At 52.9% G+C, this 17,252-nt stretch overlaps 2 protein-coding genes across 16 annotated transcripts in view; both read right to left on the bottom strand.

Moving 5' to 3' along the window:
* Positions 1–11,936, bottom strand: part of ADGRG3 (adhesion G protein-coupled receptor G3) — a 23,586-nt gene extending 11,650 nt beyond the window's left edge. The window contains exons 1-6 of the mRNA XM_017878883.1: positions 11,716–11,936; positions 6,704–6,857; positions 3,707–3,845; positions 1,715–1,861; positions 717–851; positions 174–213 (exon numbers count right to left, since the gene is read on the bottom strand). Of these exons, the coding sequence (XP_017734372.1) occupies positions 174–213; positions 717–851; positions 1,715–1,861; positions 3,707–3,845; positions 6,704–6,857; positions 11,716–11,773 (673 nt within the window). The 5' untranslated portion in view covers positions 11,774–11,936. The remainder of the gene's footprint in view (positions 1–173; positions 214–716; positions 852–1,714; positions 1,862–3,706; positions 3,846–6,703; positions 6,858–11,715) is intronic.
* A 3,055-nt stretch (positions 11,937–14,991) lies between these two features.
* Positions 14,992–17,252, bottom strand: part of ADGRG1 (adhesion G protein-coupled receptor G1) — a 43,348-nt gene continuing 41,087 nt past the window's right edge. For all 15 annotated transcript variants that reach the window (XM_017878871.1, XM_017878878.1, XM_017878876.1 and 12 more), the window contains exon 14: positions 14,992–16,554. In XM_017878871.1, the coding sequence (XP_017734360.1) occupies positions 16,424–16,554 (131 nt within the window). In that variant the 3' untranslated portion in view covers positions 14,992–16,423. The remainder of the gene's footprint in view (positions 16,555–17,252) is intronic.

Raw genomic sequence — 17,252 nt, 5'->3', positions numbered from 1 at the left:
GGGAAGGGAATATAGGGAAGGGTGGGGAAGGGGAGGGGAAGGGAGGAGAGGAGGGGAGGGGAAGGGAGAGGAAGACAGGAGAGGGACTCGACCAGTGGAACCTGCCCCGCCCCACAATGCAGCCCATACCCTCCTTTCCTGTCTTACCCCAGAGAAGGTCCTCCAGGCCCTACCTTTAGTCACATCCCAGAATACACAGGTGAGGGTCATGTTCTGAAACGAAGAGTGGAAGTCAGGAGAGAGGAAAAGGGAAGGCTGGGGGAGGGCAGGGGAAGCGGGAGGACAGTGTGTTACCCCGAGGCCTAGCGTGAGTGTGCATTCGGTAGAAGGCAAGGTTCACGCCCATGGGCCACACAGAAAAATTAAGTGCATCATTTGATGAGCCCTGGGCCGGCGTGTGACAGGCGTGACTGTGGTATGGGGCTGTGGGCGGGAGGGTTTGCCTGTCTGCATGCATGTGTGCGTGTCAGGGGAGCATGGGTGTGGAGGATGTGGAATGCTGTGGGTATGCATGTGGGCTTGCCAAGTCCTCATGTGTGCCTCTATGGTGTGTGGCCTTGGACCCAATTATGTGTATGGTCCTAATGGCTCCTCCTGGGTGACTGTGGAAGGGTAGGGGACAGATGTGTAGTGTCCCATGCAGGGCCCATAGGCCCAGGTGTGCCCACCCGCCTCTCTGCCCTGCAGTGACTGCCAGGCCTGGGCAGGGGACTCACAGGGGGTGGACACTGGTGGGAGAAGACAATCTCCAGAGGCTCAGCCAGCTTGGTGACACGCATTTGTCCCACACTCAAGCCCACCAGGTGATTATTCAACACGCTGCTGCCATCTCCCAGGCCGAGATGGGGGCCCTGTGAAAGGGGAGATCGGGGAGGCTAGGCTGCAGAAGGGGCCATCCCAACCTACCCAGGCTGGGGTTCCTAGGAGCCTCCAGGAACCCACGGCCTTTGCTTGGAGGGCAGAGTTCGAGAACAGGGGACCAGGGAGCTAAGGAGTCACGGGCAGCCTCCTCCCTGCTGCTCCCAGTGGTCTCCTGCTTGGGCTGGGCCAAGCAGGTTGCCTGGCCGCAAAGCTGTGCACGTGACAGCTCTCCATTGCTGGCCTCCAGAGTTCCTCTGCCCTCTTAACTAGAGGGAGCACGGGGCTAAGATCAGCCAAGAAATGGAAGTCAGCGGGGAGGACAGCGTGCCCCTGAGGGTCTTAGCGTGAGTGTGTATTCGGTAGAAAGGGGGCTGGTGGGGGGAGCACACCAGCCCTCAGGGGTACCCGTGTCTGCACAGGAGTGGATGCACACCTCTGGGTGCACATACCTGGTACACACATGTGCAAGGGCATGGGTACACTTGCTTGTGTGGATATGATCACAGTTGAGCACATGGGATTGTGCGTGCACAGGAATAGAAAAAGACACGCATGTTTGTGCACGCATGAGGACACACAGGGCACATGAACACCCTCAGGATACACAGACGAGCCAAAGGGCACTGATGTGTGGGGGTCAAACATCTGAGAGCGTGTGACCAGTGTGAGTCTGAAGGCCATAGACTCTAGCGACAGGGGTCTGGGATGACCACGGGCTGCATTGGAAACACTAAGAGGCTCACTACCTGCTCCGTCCCCATCGGATCCCTCAGCAGACTCCAGTGAAGGCAAGCTTGGCATGGGGCCCCCAGAGGACCTAGCACTTAACCTTGGAGCTTCCCTGAGTCCTCACCTTGAAGAGAGTCCCTGAACCGATGTCCAGAATGGTGACGGCCAAGCGGACCTCAGACCTGTTGCCTGGCAGGGATCGAAAAAAGCTCTTGGGAAGTCGCACTCTGTCAGGAGGCTTGTCCTCATCCTTCATCACCTGCCTCGGAATCTACAACCACAGACACAGCAGCTCCCATCGGTACCCAGCCCCCAACACGAGTCCTGCCACTCCCCCAGCTGGGAGGGGAAACAGGCACACTGGGTAGGGGGCAGCACCTGGGACTGTCAGCTCTGAGAAGCAGGATGCCTGGGACACAGTGCAAGCTCTGCTCGTCACAGGCTGTGCGTCCCTAAACAAGTTATAGCCCTTGTGGAGCCTCGGTTTTCCCAATACAGAGAGTAGAGCTAAGCTTGTGCCTGTTTGGGCACCTGACGCCTGGGCAAGCTGAATGTGCAAGTATGAGGACGGCTGGAGGGCGTGTGCTTTTGGCTAGAGCCCTAACGGTCCCAGTGTTTACACAAGGCTTGATTGTGATAGTGTCTGACTTCTGACTCAGGAATAAACGGAAAGAATAAAACTGTCAGGAAGGAAGTTCAGGAAGCGAGAGAACAAGGGCAAAGAGGGAGGACACACACATTTACTCTGAATGTGAAATCCTGCCTGCCCAACAACAATACCTTTTTTAAAAAGCAAATAATCGTCAAAATATTGAAATACATTTCAGTGGTCATTGCAAAGCATGTTTTTTTTTTTTTTTTTTTTTTTAGATGGAGTCTCATTCTTGTTGCGCAGGCTGGAGTGCAGTGGTGCAATGGCACTATCTCAGCTCAGTGCAACCTCCGCCTCCCAGGTTCAAGCGATTCTCCTGCCTCAGCCTTCCAAGTTGCTGGGATCACAGGCATGCACCACCATGCCCAGCTAATTTTGTATTTTTAGTAGAGACAAGGTTTCAGCATGTTGGCCAGGCTGGTTTCGAACTCCTGACCTCAGGTGATCCGTCCGCCTCAGCATCCCGAAATGCTAGTATTACAGGCGTGAGCCACTGTGCCCACCCGCAAAGCATGTTTCATTCATTCTCTGAGCTCCCTGTTCCACTAAGGGCTACAGCCTGACCCACCCAGGGCTTGCCTCAGAAGCACCCCATGCATACTGGCACAGGGGGTTTATGGTTGGAGCTGAAGGCCCCAACTTTCTCCTTCCCAGTCCAGACCCTCATCGAAAGGACATGTGGGTGATTTCTGGGGCCAGTGCATAACCCATGCAGAGGGCTCAGCTGCTTGAGTGACATAATAAAGGGTTGAGAAAGAATCTATCTTCCATTTCCCTTTCTCCAGACAAACCTAAAGGTACCTCAATGCTAACCAACTTACCTTGCAGCCTGAAGTTCCACCACCACATCCATTTCTTCTGGAAGGCAGGAGACCTTCTGAGCCCTCGCTATCCCAAGCATTCCCTGTGCATTATCTCATTTGCTCCTCTCATTCATCTTTTGTTTGTTTTGTGTTTCATTTTGTTTTTGTAGAGATGGACTCTCACTGTGTTGCCTGGGATGGTCTAGAACTCTTGGCCTCAAGCCGTCCTCCTACCTCGGCCTCCTCAAATTGCAGGTGTGCACCACTGCACCTGGCCATGGGAATCTTGAAAGTGGGCAATACCTTCATCTTTTTACAGGCAGGGAAACCAAAGCTCAGAAAAGTAATTTGCCCATGATCGCAATGGCTGGTCAAGAGCAGAGCTGGGATTTGAATCCAGACCAGCGTAAACCCAGAGTCTGTCCATTGAACCCTTTACCTAATTTCAAATATGTTCCCTCAGTAGAAGAGCTCAAGGAAATTTTAGGCTTGGAGGAGACTTAGAGCTCATTTTACAGACACAGCTCTGCCAACTGGGATGTGGGGGAGAGACAAGCCCTAATGAGCACCAATCACAGGATATAACTTTCTGAGAGTTTTGAAATATATGTCCAAGAAAAATAGGGTCTGAACCAGCCAAGAGGGCTGGGGAACTCCTCACCTGAGAGGGCTTCAGAGAGAAGTAGAGGTCTTCTGCGGTGTTGGTGCTGAGGTTCTGGACCAAAGCCTTCAAGAAAGGCATGTTCACCTTCTCCATCAAACCTTCCTTCACCAGATGGGCCTCGAAGTTTAGCCAGTATCTGCAAAGGGCCAGGAATGTGGGGAGGGTAAGATCCTGCAGGCTGAGTTACTCACTCGTCAGGCTCTTGGGGTGAGAGGGCTGACCCAAACTCTCAAAGTAAAAACCCTGGGATCAGGGCAGGAGGAAGGAAAGTGGCTTGGGGGCCATCCAGGCTGCTCCTGCAGGATTCCCACCAGGCATCCCTCTGAGTATTGTATGTGTTTGTCTTTTTTTGTGCATGTGGTAAAGTGCACATAGCGTAAAATTTACGATTTTAACCATTTTAAAGTGTCCAATTCAATGACATTAAGTAAGTCACAATGTTGTGCAACCGTCACACTATCTAGTTCCAGAACATTTTATCACCCCAAAGGAAACGCATACCCATGAAGCTCTCCCTTCCCCCTTCCCCCGGCCTCTGCGATCACTCATCTGCTTTCTGTCTCTGAGTTTGCCTATTCCAGATAGCTCACGCAAATGGAATCATACCACATGTAGCCTTTTGTTTCTGACTTGTTTCACTCAGCATAATGTTTTCAGGGTTCATCTGTGTTGTAGCATGTATCAGTATTCCATTTTATTTTTGAGATGAAGTCACACTGTGTCACCTAGGCTGGAGTGCAGTGGCGCAATCTTAGCTCACTGCAAACTCCGCCTCCCGGGTTCAAGTGATTCTGCTGCATCAGCCTCCCAAGTAGCTGGGATTACAGGCATGAGCCACCATACCTAGCTAATTTTTTGTATTTTTAGTAGAGAAACATGGGGTTTCACCATGTTGGCCAGACTGGTCTCGAGCTCCTGACCTCAAGCAATCCGCCCACCTCGGCTCCCCAAAGTGCTGGAATTACAGGCGTGAACCACTGCACCTGGCCCTATTTCTTTTTTTAAATTATTTTTAGTAGGGTTGGTGTCTCACTCTGTTGCCCAGGCTGGTCTTGAACTCCTGTCCTCAAGTGATCTTCCTGCCTCAGCCTCCCAAAGTACTGGGATGACTTTGGGCATGAGCCACCATGCCTGGCCCATGTATTTTATTTCTTTTTATGGATGAATACTATTTCATTGTATGGGGAGATCACATTTTGATTATGCCTTCATCCATTGAGGGACATTTGGGTATTTTCCTCTCTTTTTTTTTTTTTTTTTTTTTTTGGCTACTGTGAAAAAGTGCTGCTACAAATATTTATGTACAAGCTGCTGCTGCTGCTGCTGCTGCTGCTGCTGCTGCTGCTGCTGCTGCTGCTGCTGCTGCTTCTTCTTTTCTTCTTCTTCTTCTTCTTCTTCTTCTTCTTCCTCCTCCTCCTCCTCTTCCTCCTCCTCCTCTTCTTCTTCTTTCTTCTTCTTCTTCTTCTTTTTTTTTTTTTTTGAGATGGAGTCTCTCACTCTGTTGCCCAGGCTGGAATGCAGTGGAGAGATCTCGGGTCACTGCAGTCTTCACCTCCTGGGTTCAAGCAATTCTTTTACCTCAGCCTCCCGAGTAGCTGGGATTACAGGCGTCTGCCACCATACCTGGCTAATTTTGTTGTATTTTCAGTAGAGACAGGGTTTCACCATGTTGGCCAGGCTGGTCTCAAACTCCTGACCTCAAGTGATCTGCTCCCCTCAGCCTCCCAAAGTGCTAGGATTACATGCGTGAGCCGCCGTGCCTGTCCTATGTATGAGCTTTTGTTTGGAGACTTGTTTTAAATTCTTTTGGGTATATACCTTGGCAGCACAAAGAGGAGCCTCTGAACAGCTCTAGGGTGCTAAGAAGCTACTGGATCAGCTGCAGGTGGGAATGGAAGCATTTTCAGGCCACCGAAATAACATGATCCAATGAGATGGCTGTCCTAACACCAAGCCTGAGAGCACAGGGATTTTACTCATTCCTTTAACACATATTCATTAAGTACTAATACAAGCCACATGCTTTTCTAGGTATCCCAGAAGAGTTATGGGCAACTTTGATTAGGAGTGGGAGAAGGAAAGAGAGGCAGAGATATTTTTGGAGATGTCTCCTAAAGATGTTGTGTTTTAAACCCCTTCATCTCCCTCACCCCCACATCTAACCAGTCTCTTGTCTTATTGAGTTTACATCATATCATCTCCCCATTCCATCTCTCCTTTCCAAGTACACAATGCCAATTGCTGCTGGTGGTGCTGGCTTGGCCCTCACTCCCACCCAGAGCCCTGGTCATGTCTTCCTGCATCACCACCCCTGTAGCCGTCCCTGAAGCCTGAGCAATCTTTCCAAAATGCAGAGCTGACTATACTCTACCTGTGCTTAAAATGTCATTGCCCTGCCACACCCCTGCCATTGGTATAGCTTACACAACCCTTCACACCTTAGTCTCTGCTTTCATTTCCAGTCCTATCTCCCACCCATCGCATGTGCCCATTGTCTCTTCCATCCCCACGCAGTTTACATTGTTACAGTTCAAAGCATTGTAGTTATTCCCCATTACTCTCAAGTTCTGTTGCCTGTATCCCCACCATTGCTTAGATCCAACTGGAAAACTCCTATGCACCCTTCAAAGCCCTTTCCAGGTTTCCTCCTCTGTGAAGCCTTGGCCAACTTCCCTCCTCCAGGCTAACCTGGCACCTTGTCTGCCCTTCTGTATACACTCTGGAGTCATCATTATTTGGGTCTGTGTCTGTCCTTCCACGACTCCCAAGGGCCAGGATAGGAGTGGATTCATCTCGAAATCCCCTAGATCAGTAGGGACCCCAGCTGCCAGAATGGGGGTGTTGGGTCAGGGGGACTGCAGTGTCAAACAAGGTGGAAGGGTCAGACGGCAGCAACATTTTCTGGGGCCATGGGGTCAGATGGCCCCATCCCTTCCTGATAGGCCCCCTCCTAGCAGCTTCAAATTCCCCTTTCAGCTCAGGGGGCCACCTCACCTCTGCAAGTTTTCCACATTGCAGGAGTCGCTGCCCCACTGCCTGCACTTGGTGAAGCACGAAGCCTTGTCATTCAAGTTGAGGATGTCGTACTTGTCTATGTTGTTGCTCCCCAGGCAGGTGTTTCTTGGCAGTTCAGTGGGCTTTTCCTGACCTAAGGAAGGAATGCAGAGAGTTTGAATGGGCTGGACGAAGATGGGCAACAAGGACGAGGAGCGGGGAAAGGAGCTGAGGCTCCAGAGTCTGGTGGTTGGGCTGGAATTCCAGCTCCATACATCACACCAATGGTGCACTTGAGCAGGATGCAGACCGTCTCTGGGGCTGTTTCCAAGGTAAAAGCAAATACCCCATCTCCCAGGGCTGGTAGGATGCTTTGGAAAAAGCATGTACAAAAGGCTTGGCACATGGCTTTGTCAATACAAGGTTTAATATGTTTGTGCTATTACTCCTTTACCCCTTCCTCCACGGAGTCTGCCTGGCTTTTCAGTTATTCCACATCAGATCTTCCAAAGCCCTTGTGACTGTGGCCTCCTGGTCAAACTCTTGGATGTATCTTGTCTTGGTTTGCCTCATTCTCCCACATTCACACTACAACCCTCACAGCTACTTCCTGGGACAGGTAGAAAATACACCAAACCAAGGTCCCTGGAGCAAAATGACTTGAGACAGGTTACTAGGTAGTTGGAGGCTGCTCCAGGACTAAAGACCAGCTTTTGTGAATTTTAGTTCAGTTCCCTTTCACCTAACACAGGGCAGGAAGTGGAAGGTTTGGGTCATCTACTAGCTGTATGTCCTGAGGCAACTTAAACTCTCTGAGGCTCAATCTTTTGCCAGCAAAATGGAGCTAATAATACGTTCCTTGCCAGTTTTGGGAAGGATTGGAGATAAAGGACATAGCTCATTGTAGGTGTTCAAAGAGTTTACCACCTTTAATGGTTTATTGCACAGCCTTCTAGAAATTTTGCAGAAGGTATGCATATGCAAGTATTTATAAGTACATCTTTTTTTAACTAAAAATGTTTTAATTGATTAGAGAGGGTTCTCACTATGTTCACTATGTTGCCCAGGCTGGTCTCAAACTCCCAGCCTTAAGTGATCCTCCTGCCTTGGCTGCCCAAAGTGCTGGGATTACAGGTGTGAGCCACCACGCCCTGCCAATACATCATTTTTAAAATTTACACAAATAAGGTCACTTAACAATAAATCTCTTTTTTTCTTTTGAAACAGAGTCTTGCTCTGTCATCCAGGCTGGAGTGCAATAGCATGATCATAGCTCACTGCAGTCTAGACCTCCCAGGCTCAATTGATCCTCCAACCTCAGCCTCCCAAGTACCTGGGACTACAGGCACATGCCACCATGCCTGGCTAGTTTTTCATTTTTTAATGTTGTTTATTTTTATTTTTTGTAGAGACAGAGTTTTGCTGTGTTGCCCAGGCTGATCTCAAACCCCTAGGCTCAAGCGATCCGCTCATCCTGGCCTCCTAAAGTGCTGGAATTTATAGGTATGAGCCACCATGCTTGGACTAGCAATATATCTTGAAGAACTTTCCACCTCATTCTTTATATAGTTGCAAACTACTCCATTACATGGGCATTGTAACACTTTTTTTAACCGGTCCCCTCTTGGTGGACATTGTTTTTCACAATCTGCCATAAAAATTCTTGAGTGTGCATCTTTCAGCTTGTGTTGAGAACTCATAGAAAACATTCCTATCATAGGACTTTCTGTACCTAACTGTATGTGCTTTAAAACACTGCCAGGAAGGCTGGCTGCGGTGACTCACGCCTGTAATCCCAGCACTTTGGGAGGCGGAGGCGGGCAAATCATGAGGTCAGGAGTTTGAGACCAGCCAGCCTGGCCAACATGGGGAAGCCCTACTAACCATACAAAAATTAGCTGGACGTGGTGGGGGCGCCTCTAATCTCAGCTATTCAGAAGGCTGGGGCAGAAGAATTGCCTCAACCTGGGAGGTGGAGGTTGCAGTGAGCCGAGATCGCACCACTGCACTCCAGCTTGGACGACAAAGAGAGACTCTGTCTCAAAAAAAAAAAAAAAAACCAACAACAAAAGTCCTATTATAGGACTTTCTGTATGTGCTTTAAAAAACTGCCGGGTATTATTGAATTTCCCTCCAGAAAATGGTGTACCTATTTATACTCTCACTCAAAGTGGGTAAGAGTGACCATTTATCCACATGCCCACATGCCTATTATTCTATAGTTTACTAAACTTTTGAATTTTTGCCAGTCTGAGAGATGACACTGAATCTTATTTTCATTTAAGGAGTTTGAGCATCTACCTGTATATTTGTGGCCACTTATATGTCTTTTACTCTGAAATGCTTTGTTGTATCCTTCTCCCGTTGAGGACGGGAAGTGGGTCTTGGCTCTGTGTCGTCACTTTTCGGATTGCCCCCCAGGGACTGTTAGGAGAGCTCCGTCTGCAATGGGTGGTGCTGGGGGGTGAGGCAAGCAGGAGCTCACTTGCTTTCCATTTTTTATTTCCCTCTCTGCTTTTTGATTTTTAAAAAATCATGTCCAGTATTACTGTCACATTTAAAAAAAAACTGTTCATTTTAATCATTAAGACAAACAAATACGTGACAAAATAATGGCTGAATAAAGAGTAACAGCAGAGTAAAAAAATAACATTTTAGAGTGGATTTTGTAATAATGGACTCTATGTGATCATTTGTTTTAGATAGCTTATAAAGGAACTGTAAATTTCTGTTTACAAAGATATTTATGATGCATTGTTTAATAGGAAATGAAAATGATAGCTGGGCATGCATGTAATATGATCCATGTTTGCTTTTTAAATAAAGGGGAGAAGAGGGAGAGGAGGAGGAAGACAGAAACAGGGAGAGGGAAGAAGAGAGGAGAGGGGAGGAGGGAATGGGAGGGGAAGGAAGAGGATGGGAGAGAACATCGTCAGCTTGAGGACAGGTGCCATCCTCTGCCATCCTCTGCCATCCCAGCCCTGCTGTCATGAATGAGCGCAGCTGCAGGCAGCCCCCTGGTGGGTGACATCAGAGACTCCCTCCTGGATTGCCATGAATTTCAGTTCAGGCATGTAAGTGAAGCTCTTGGCAAGCACCCTACACAGACAGGATCATTAAATATCTTTTCTGTGTTTATTCTTTGAAGACACTGCAAGCATTTCATGTAGACAAGGAGACGCTGTGTTAGGCCTGTGGGTGGGATAACGCTCGCCTACTCGCCGGACCTTCTGTGCTCCAGAGCTTGGCCTCCATGGACTGCCTCATTTGGGGGTCAGCAAATGGGGTGTGGGCTGGAGGAGGGCAGGGTGGACATTCACCCCCACCCTGCATGGCTCCTTCAGCCCTTGCTGGCTCACCACGAGCAAACCACCGCCATTTCCCTCCTGCAGCCACAGTCTGGCTCCAGAAGCCCAGGGAGCCACTCCCTCCTGGGCCCTTTAGACCTCACGGTGCTGAAGGCCGCCTTAGGTGTCAGCCTGCCCAGCGACCACCCTCCTTGCTCCCCGTGCTCTGCCCGCACCTTTGTCATGTGTCCCTTCATGCCAGCCCCTCCATTGCATCCACCCTGCTCAGTCCTAACAGCTGGGTCTCACATGTGAGTCCCCACCACACTGTGTCACTGCTGCAGACTGTCAGCCTTTTGAGGGCAGGGGCCACGTGGTACCAGCAGGAGCAGAGGGCACCATCGCTGCTTCCTGAATGAATGAATGAATGAATGGGCAAATGGATGAATGGAGACTAACACATCACTGTCCACACAGGAAGTATGTACACCTTCCTGTGTGTAGACCTCTCAAAGCTCCTCGCTCGATCAAATGGCTGCTGTTCTGCCCCAATCAGAGCACCCACATCACCATGGGGGAGACAGCATCACCTGGAGGAGCCTTGAAGACCCAACCAGCGATGACAACTGGGGCCTGAGGACACCCACGAGCCCTGGTCACAGCTGCCATCGGTGGCTCTGTTCATCCATCCATCAAGGGCTGCCCGGTGGCCTGTTCTGTACCAGGACCTCCCGGGACCACTAGGAGGACAGTGCTACCATCTCCCACCCTTTTTTGAGCCAGGGACTGATTCACTCCACTGAATCTCCCAATGATTGAAGAGAAGACGGTTCTTCGAAGCCCAAAGCAGTTGATCTGTGTGGCCAAAGTCATGCGACCACACGCTGGACACACAGGGAGATGGACAGGCAGGCCCCTCACTGAGTCGGGAGCAAAACGAGAGCGGCCCACAAGGCCCCGAGACAGGAGTACTGAGGAGGGAGCACTAACGGGGAAGCACCTCCTTCTGTCTGAGAGGGTTGCTAAGACACCACAGAGGCCAAGAAGGGTAAATGGAACCAGCTAGGTGGGCAAGGGGTAGGGGGAACAGCTTTCCTGAGAGAGAGGCCAGTAAAGGCAAGGCCTGGGCACTTCCACCGCCTCTGGAGACGCACCACGTGTTTGTGTGTGAGACAGGAGAGTGACGGGGAGGAGTGTGGATCCTGGCTCAGGCTACTGAGGACCAAGGGGTCGTGGCTGAGACTGGGAGAGGGAGCCAGTGTAGGGTGACATGTACAGGAGGAGAGGGCCAGAAGAACGAGGTGACAGACTTTCCTGGCCTCAGCTTCTAGAGTGTCTGAATACTGTCCCCAGGATCCCACAAGCCAGTTGGAGAATTGCCTGCCCAGGGCCGACCCTTGTCCCAGAGCCAGGCCCGTCAGGGAGACACAGCCCAGGTCGGGGAGTCAGGGAGCACCCTCCGACCTCCCCTATCTCCAGGGCACTTTGGAGCAACAAAGGGAACCTCAGACCAGTCCTGAGCAAAGTTTAGTGGAAGGACAGGACTGACTCAAAGGGACAGGGCTAGAGGAGGTGCTGAGGTGGCCACGGGGGGTCTCGGAGGACACGTCTCAGACATCCCAACTCCTCACCCTCTCTAGTCCCTGTGTCTGTCCCTGGATCCCTCCCTCAGCAGGACAGCGTTGGCCCAGCATGGCAGGAGGGGATGAGGAGCCAGCCACTCACCTGAGGTCAGCAGCAGGAGAAGCAGGAGCAGGGACCCCAGGCCCCTGGGCGTCACCATCGTTGGTCAGCCTTGCCCACACCTCCAGAGCCCTGCAGCTGTCTGGCCGTCTGGCCCCAGGCTCTGCCGAGCTGGCCTGCCCCCACCCTGCAGCCCCACCGCTCTGGCTTCCTGTCTCCTCTTTCTCACCCTTCCTGCTCAATGGCCCCATCGGTTGGGTTGTGAAAGGTGATCGTGGGGAACTGGGTAGTGCTCCCAGTCGCACCGCACCCTGGTTCCACCTGCAGAGGGAGCTGCTGAGCCCACCCACGTATGTGCCCCAGGGCCCCACTGGGGTGGATCTATGGGGCTAGAGGCTGGGTGGCCACAGAGGCCTGGCTCAGAGCAGATCCCTGGGAACTGTGATGAGCACAGGCTTTGGAGTCAGACGCACGTACTCAGACCCCTCCTCTCACAAGCTGGGAGCCTCTCTGAGCCTCAGTTTCCTCCTCTGTAAAGTGAAGATGGCAATGGGGCTGCCTCCTAAGTCTGTGTCAGGGTTTGATGAGACCTGCAAGAAGCTGGACACAGAGCCTGGCTCTGGGCATGAAGACAAAGACCCGGATGGAGCCTGTGGCTTGAACCAGGCTGGAAGGCGTGGGAGGAGAGCAGGAGCTGACCCTGTGGCCTGAGCCTCCCCCACCAGCCTGGATAACAGGACGGTCCCACAGGCAGGGGAGCGGGAAGACAGGAGTGCAGCCCCAGGGGCTGGTCAGGTCTGGGCTGACATCCATCCTGGCTACTTCCTGGCTGGGTGAGCTTGCATGCACTGTCTGTCACCCTGAGCCTTTGGAGGTGTGTGATGAACTCACGGATAACGCAGGCAGAGCCACTCAGCCAGTGGATGTGGCCATGACATCGCCTCTGATCATCAGAGCTGTGAAATTGTTGTCCTCACACCCCAGCTGGTCACTGATCGGGTGTGGGGGCGGGTGGCAAACACGCCTGGGCTTCAGCCTAAAGGAATTGGGGCTCCAGTCACTCGGGCTTCAACTCTGGAGGCCCCACAGATGCACTGTGGATGAGGTCATGGCCACTTGGAGATTGGAAGGTGAAGGGCAGCCCGCCAAGGTGTGTGGTTGCTGGCATCCCCCTCTGGCCCACGGGGCTGGCACTAGCCCTACTTAGCCTTGGGATCGAACTGGGGAGCCACTCAGCCCCCACTGGCCTCCATTTCCCCTTCCTCCCTCTCAGTGTCTCCTGCTGAGCCCTTTGGGTCTGGGAAGGGGTAGGGAGGGGATGTCAGGATCACTCACGGGGTGGGAGCAGGTGGGAATTCAGCATGGAGCAGCAGGTCAGAGTCCAGGGCTTCCTGAGCCCCAAAACATTCCCCTGCAGGGAGGGCTGCAAAGGCAGATAAATGACTGGGCCTGCCACTGCTCCACACCCAGCCAGCCTTCTCCGGGAAGACCTGCGGACCTCCCTTCCAGCTGCAGGTGAGGGTGAGGTGGGGCAGTGGACTTGGATGTGCTGGGCCATCCTGGCGCCTGGGACCTCAGAGAGGCTCGCAGGTACCAGCGCATGAAGAAGGGCCTGGGGCTGAGCAGAGTGGAACTCTGAGCACCCAGCCCACTTGGGAATGCAGGCTCAGGGCACCTGGGGGGAGGGCAGGGGAAGGTCAGGCAGGGCTGGAAGGAGGGCCACCTTTTCCTATGGCCCCTTCCCTGAAAGGCCCCATGGGGACCAGGGACTAGCCTGGAGCCACTCATAGAACCCTGAGACCCCCCCAATCCCAGGGCCAACAAAACAATAGTGTCCCTTCCTGCCACCTCCTGCCCCAGCTTCTCCCAATGGCTCCAGTGGGCGGGGCCTCAAGTCCTCCAGCCAGACCCAGCCAGCATTCAGCCCTCGGCTATTCCAATCCATTTCCCAAGTTAAAGGGACGTTTCCAGACGCAGGCCTGGCCACGTGCTGGCAGAAAGGGCAGTCCCGCTGTCCAAAGCCCCACAGGCCAGGAAAGTGCATGATAAGAACCATCAGGGTGAAAGGATCAGCACGGAGCTGTTGGTGCCCCGTCCAGGGCCTATGAGAAGCGGGAGAATTGCAGAAGAAGGGGGCTGGGTCCTTTCCCTCCTTTCTGGAGGATGGGGGGAGTTGCCTCAACCCCTGCCCCAGGACCTAGCCCAGCCATGGGGCTCTGAGAGACACCCTCATGGAGACCTAGAGGCCTGTAAGGAGGAAGCTGGCTCTGATCCCCCTGTGCTGCCCAATCCAGACACTGGGGTAGGGGAGGCTTGGGAAGGTTTGGCCTCTGTCCTTTGGAACTGGGGGCATAAGAGGAGCCCCCCGACCACCTGCAGAAAGGTGGAGACAGAGGTCAGTGGAGCGAGTGGAGGGAGGGTTGGGAGAGCCACAGGGCACAGGGATTCTTGGTGCCTGCAGGTCCCAAAATCCCACATTCATGCCCCTCAGAGGACACTGCCAGTCTAGGCCCGGCTGCCTCACACCCACCCTGTCCAATCCAAGACCCTGAGCCTCTTCCCTGCTGGACGTACCCCCAGAGTGGCCAGGGGAGGAGGGTGGAGCCTGCAGAAGGAAGAGAGTGGGCTGTGGGCCTTGGGGAGGACTTTGGCTGCACTGAACATGGTGACAATAATTCATTGCGACTGCCCTCACCACAGGGAAGATGGGAACCTGTGTGATCTGCCTAACCTGGGCCTTAGGAGGGGGAGGAGAGATTGATTTGGTGGAACAAGGTTAAAGGCAGGGATGGGAGAGAAGTCCGGTGATTTCATTCTTGCAGCCCACCTGCTGCAGAGTGGTCAGTAAACTGATTGCACAAATCCCAGGACCAGGCAGCTTTTGACTGTAATCTCTTTGGCCAGATAATGTTTTGGATTCGCCAAAATCAGGGGATTTCAAACCACAATCTGGATTTCCCATTTCTCATAAAAGGCAGGTGATCTGGCTACATGGGCCCTCATCCCTGCAATGCAGTGACCAGCTGGAGCTGATGAGCAGCCACCCCCTCAGCACAGGGTTGGGAGTCTCCAGTTCACTACAGACCCCACCACTCTCCATTGCCTCCCCAGCACAGACACCAAGTTGACATTTATCTTCCCCTTTGCCCTGGTTTTCAGCAGTCGATTTTTTATTTTTTTTTATTTTTTTTTTTCACACACAGCCCTCTTCTCTCTTTCATGTTTCCTGATTGGCCTCAAGGCATTTGCATCAATGACTCTTTTAATAGAAACTTGGTATAAAGCTCAGAAGGAAATGACCCAAAATGCTTACGCCAGTTTGCCAGGTGATAACAACAGCTGATTTTTATTTTTCTCAATTCTCTCTACAGTTTCCAAATTCTCTACAATGAACACGTACTTCTTTTCAATATCAAAAGACAAAAGAATTGGTACGTAAAAAGAACATCCTTCCCATCTTTAAGGTCAAGATTAAACGCTGACTCCTGCAGGAAGTCTTCCAGGATTCCCAGCCAGGAATGATGGCTCCCTGTCCCCGTGCCTGTAGCTCCAGGAGCTCTTGCTTCATGCATGCCTCACATACCAGACTGAGGGTTGGCAGGGGGAGTTCCAGGTCGGTCATCTGTGTCCCTACACGTAGCACAGGCCAGCGATCAACCCGTGTGTGTTTGCTGGACAGAATTAACCATGATGGGTGACTGAGGGTGCCTGGAGCTATTTGCAGGGACTTGGAGAGGATCCCTTAGGAGTGTCAGGCTCTAGGCCAGTGTCACCAGAGGAGGTCAGTCTCAGTCCTTGGAGTGCTGGGATGGAAACCAGATGGGACTGGCATGGTCCACAGTTCTTGCCACAAGAGGGCTTCAGAAGAGGCTGAGGGCCCCTCTCAGGCATGTGCTTGGTCAGGGTGAGCAAGGGCAATGCAGCTCATACAAAGGCCCAGATGGACAGAGGGACCTAGCCCAGCCCAGGCATTGGTACTGAGCCTGGGTCAGGGGCAGGCCAAGGCTTGTGCAGTAGACAAACATTTACAGCAGACACCAGGCAGCGCCTAGAAACCACTCCCCGAAACATAGCATTGGAATCGGGGACCCCAAGCTGTGAATGAAGGAGCAAGGAGGCCCTAGGAGAGGAGGAGACCCCAGGGAAGATGGAGGACTGGGAGTCTAAGGGCGGGAGGGGGCCTAGGCTCAGAGGTAGGCGAGCTGCTGCTGTGCTCCTGGCAAAGGGCCTCTCCTCCGCCAGGGCTCTGGCCCTGAAGTTCTGTCCTGGGCCCCATTCGCCCTGGGTGCCACCTGAGGTTAAAATGACAGAGGATGCAGAGCACCCTCAGGGTGACCACGAGAGACAGAGCAACTGGAGCCGTTTCTGTCCTAGGCAGGGGCACAGGATTAAGGATGTGTCAGACCCTCAAGATCCAAGGCCTGGCCCCCCAGCAACAAGGGCTGGACCCAGGGGTTGTAAGGAGAGACCAGGCCTCCACCCGGGTTAGGACAGATGTGAGGACAGTCCCCTAGCCAGCATGGCGGTGCGCTTCTGAGCCCTGTGGGAGCTGAGTGAGAGCCGAGTAGTCCCCAAGGCCAATTCAAAAGCCCAGTCCATCCACCACAGCAACAGCCCATCTCTCCATGGTCGTTGGGCCTTCCCAAGTGTCTGGCTGACTGGCCTGGGGCTGGGCCTGGCTCAGGGGCCACACTCAGTGTGCAGTGAGGCCGCATCTGTGCTTCCTCACACGGGCAGGTGGGCTGGAGGCCTAGATGCGGCTGGATGAGGTGCTGCCCGTGCTGATGGGGAGCCTGGCGCTGTCTGAGTTGCTCTTCAGAGGGGAGGGGCCACCCCGGGCCTGTAGCCGCATGGACCAGTACCAGAGGAAGATGAGGAAGCCTGTGGGCAGCGAGAGCACAGGGTCAGCAGGTGGGGGAGCCCTGCCCCACCCGTCCTCCTCCCTCCCCAGCCACTGTGACTCGGGTCTGCCCCACCTCCCCACCAGTGTTTGCCCAGCACGTGCTGTCGGACACCCATGGGACCCAGCGAGCACCTCCTATGAGCCAGGCACCACGCTAAGTCCCCGTGTGGCCTCTCACTGTCACAAGCTTCCTGCAGGCCTGTCCTATTCATCACTATTCTCTTTTTTAAACAAACTGAGGCCCAGGAGGCCCAGCTAAGGGGATGTGGCTGAGCCGGGGCTCAAATCGTGGTGAACAGGCTCTGGAGCCCACCCACTTAAGCACTGTGTGATTTTGCACCCCCCAAATTAACCGCACTATGATGTATTCACAGCTCAGTGAATGTCTGTGTGAATGTACGCGCCTCACTTACAATCCTGAGTCCCCTCATCTCACAGGCAGGAAAGAAGGCTTGAATGTTAAATAACCAAAATTTTGGTAACATCTCCCCACCACCAACTCCCAGCTCCCATTCTAGGGTGACCCTGTATGGGAGGCTGGCCTTGTACCCCATGTGAGCCCCTGGGCCTGGCCATAAACCCCCTCCCATTCTGCACGGCCAGGAACAGAGGGGTGTACATGCCTGTGTGTGCACCTGAATGTACACACATAGATATAAGAACAGGAAGGGACCCT

This window comes from Rhinopithecus bieti, unplaced genomic scaffold (genome assembly GCF_001698545.2).
Source record: "Rhinopithecus bieti isolate Rb0 unplaced genomic scaffold, ASM169854v2 scaffold_11161, whole genome shotgun sequence".
Lineage (NCBI taxonomy): Eukaryota > Metazoa > Chordata > Mammalia > Primates > Cercopithecidae > Rhinopithecus > Rhinopithecus bieti.
Note: the sequence above shows the minus strand (reverse complement) of the source record. Positions and strands in the feature narration are given on the sequence as shown.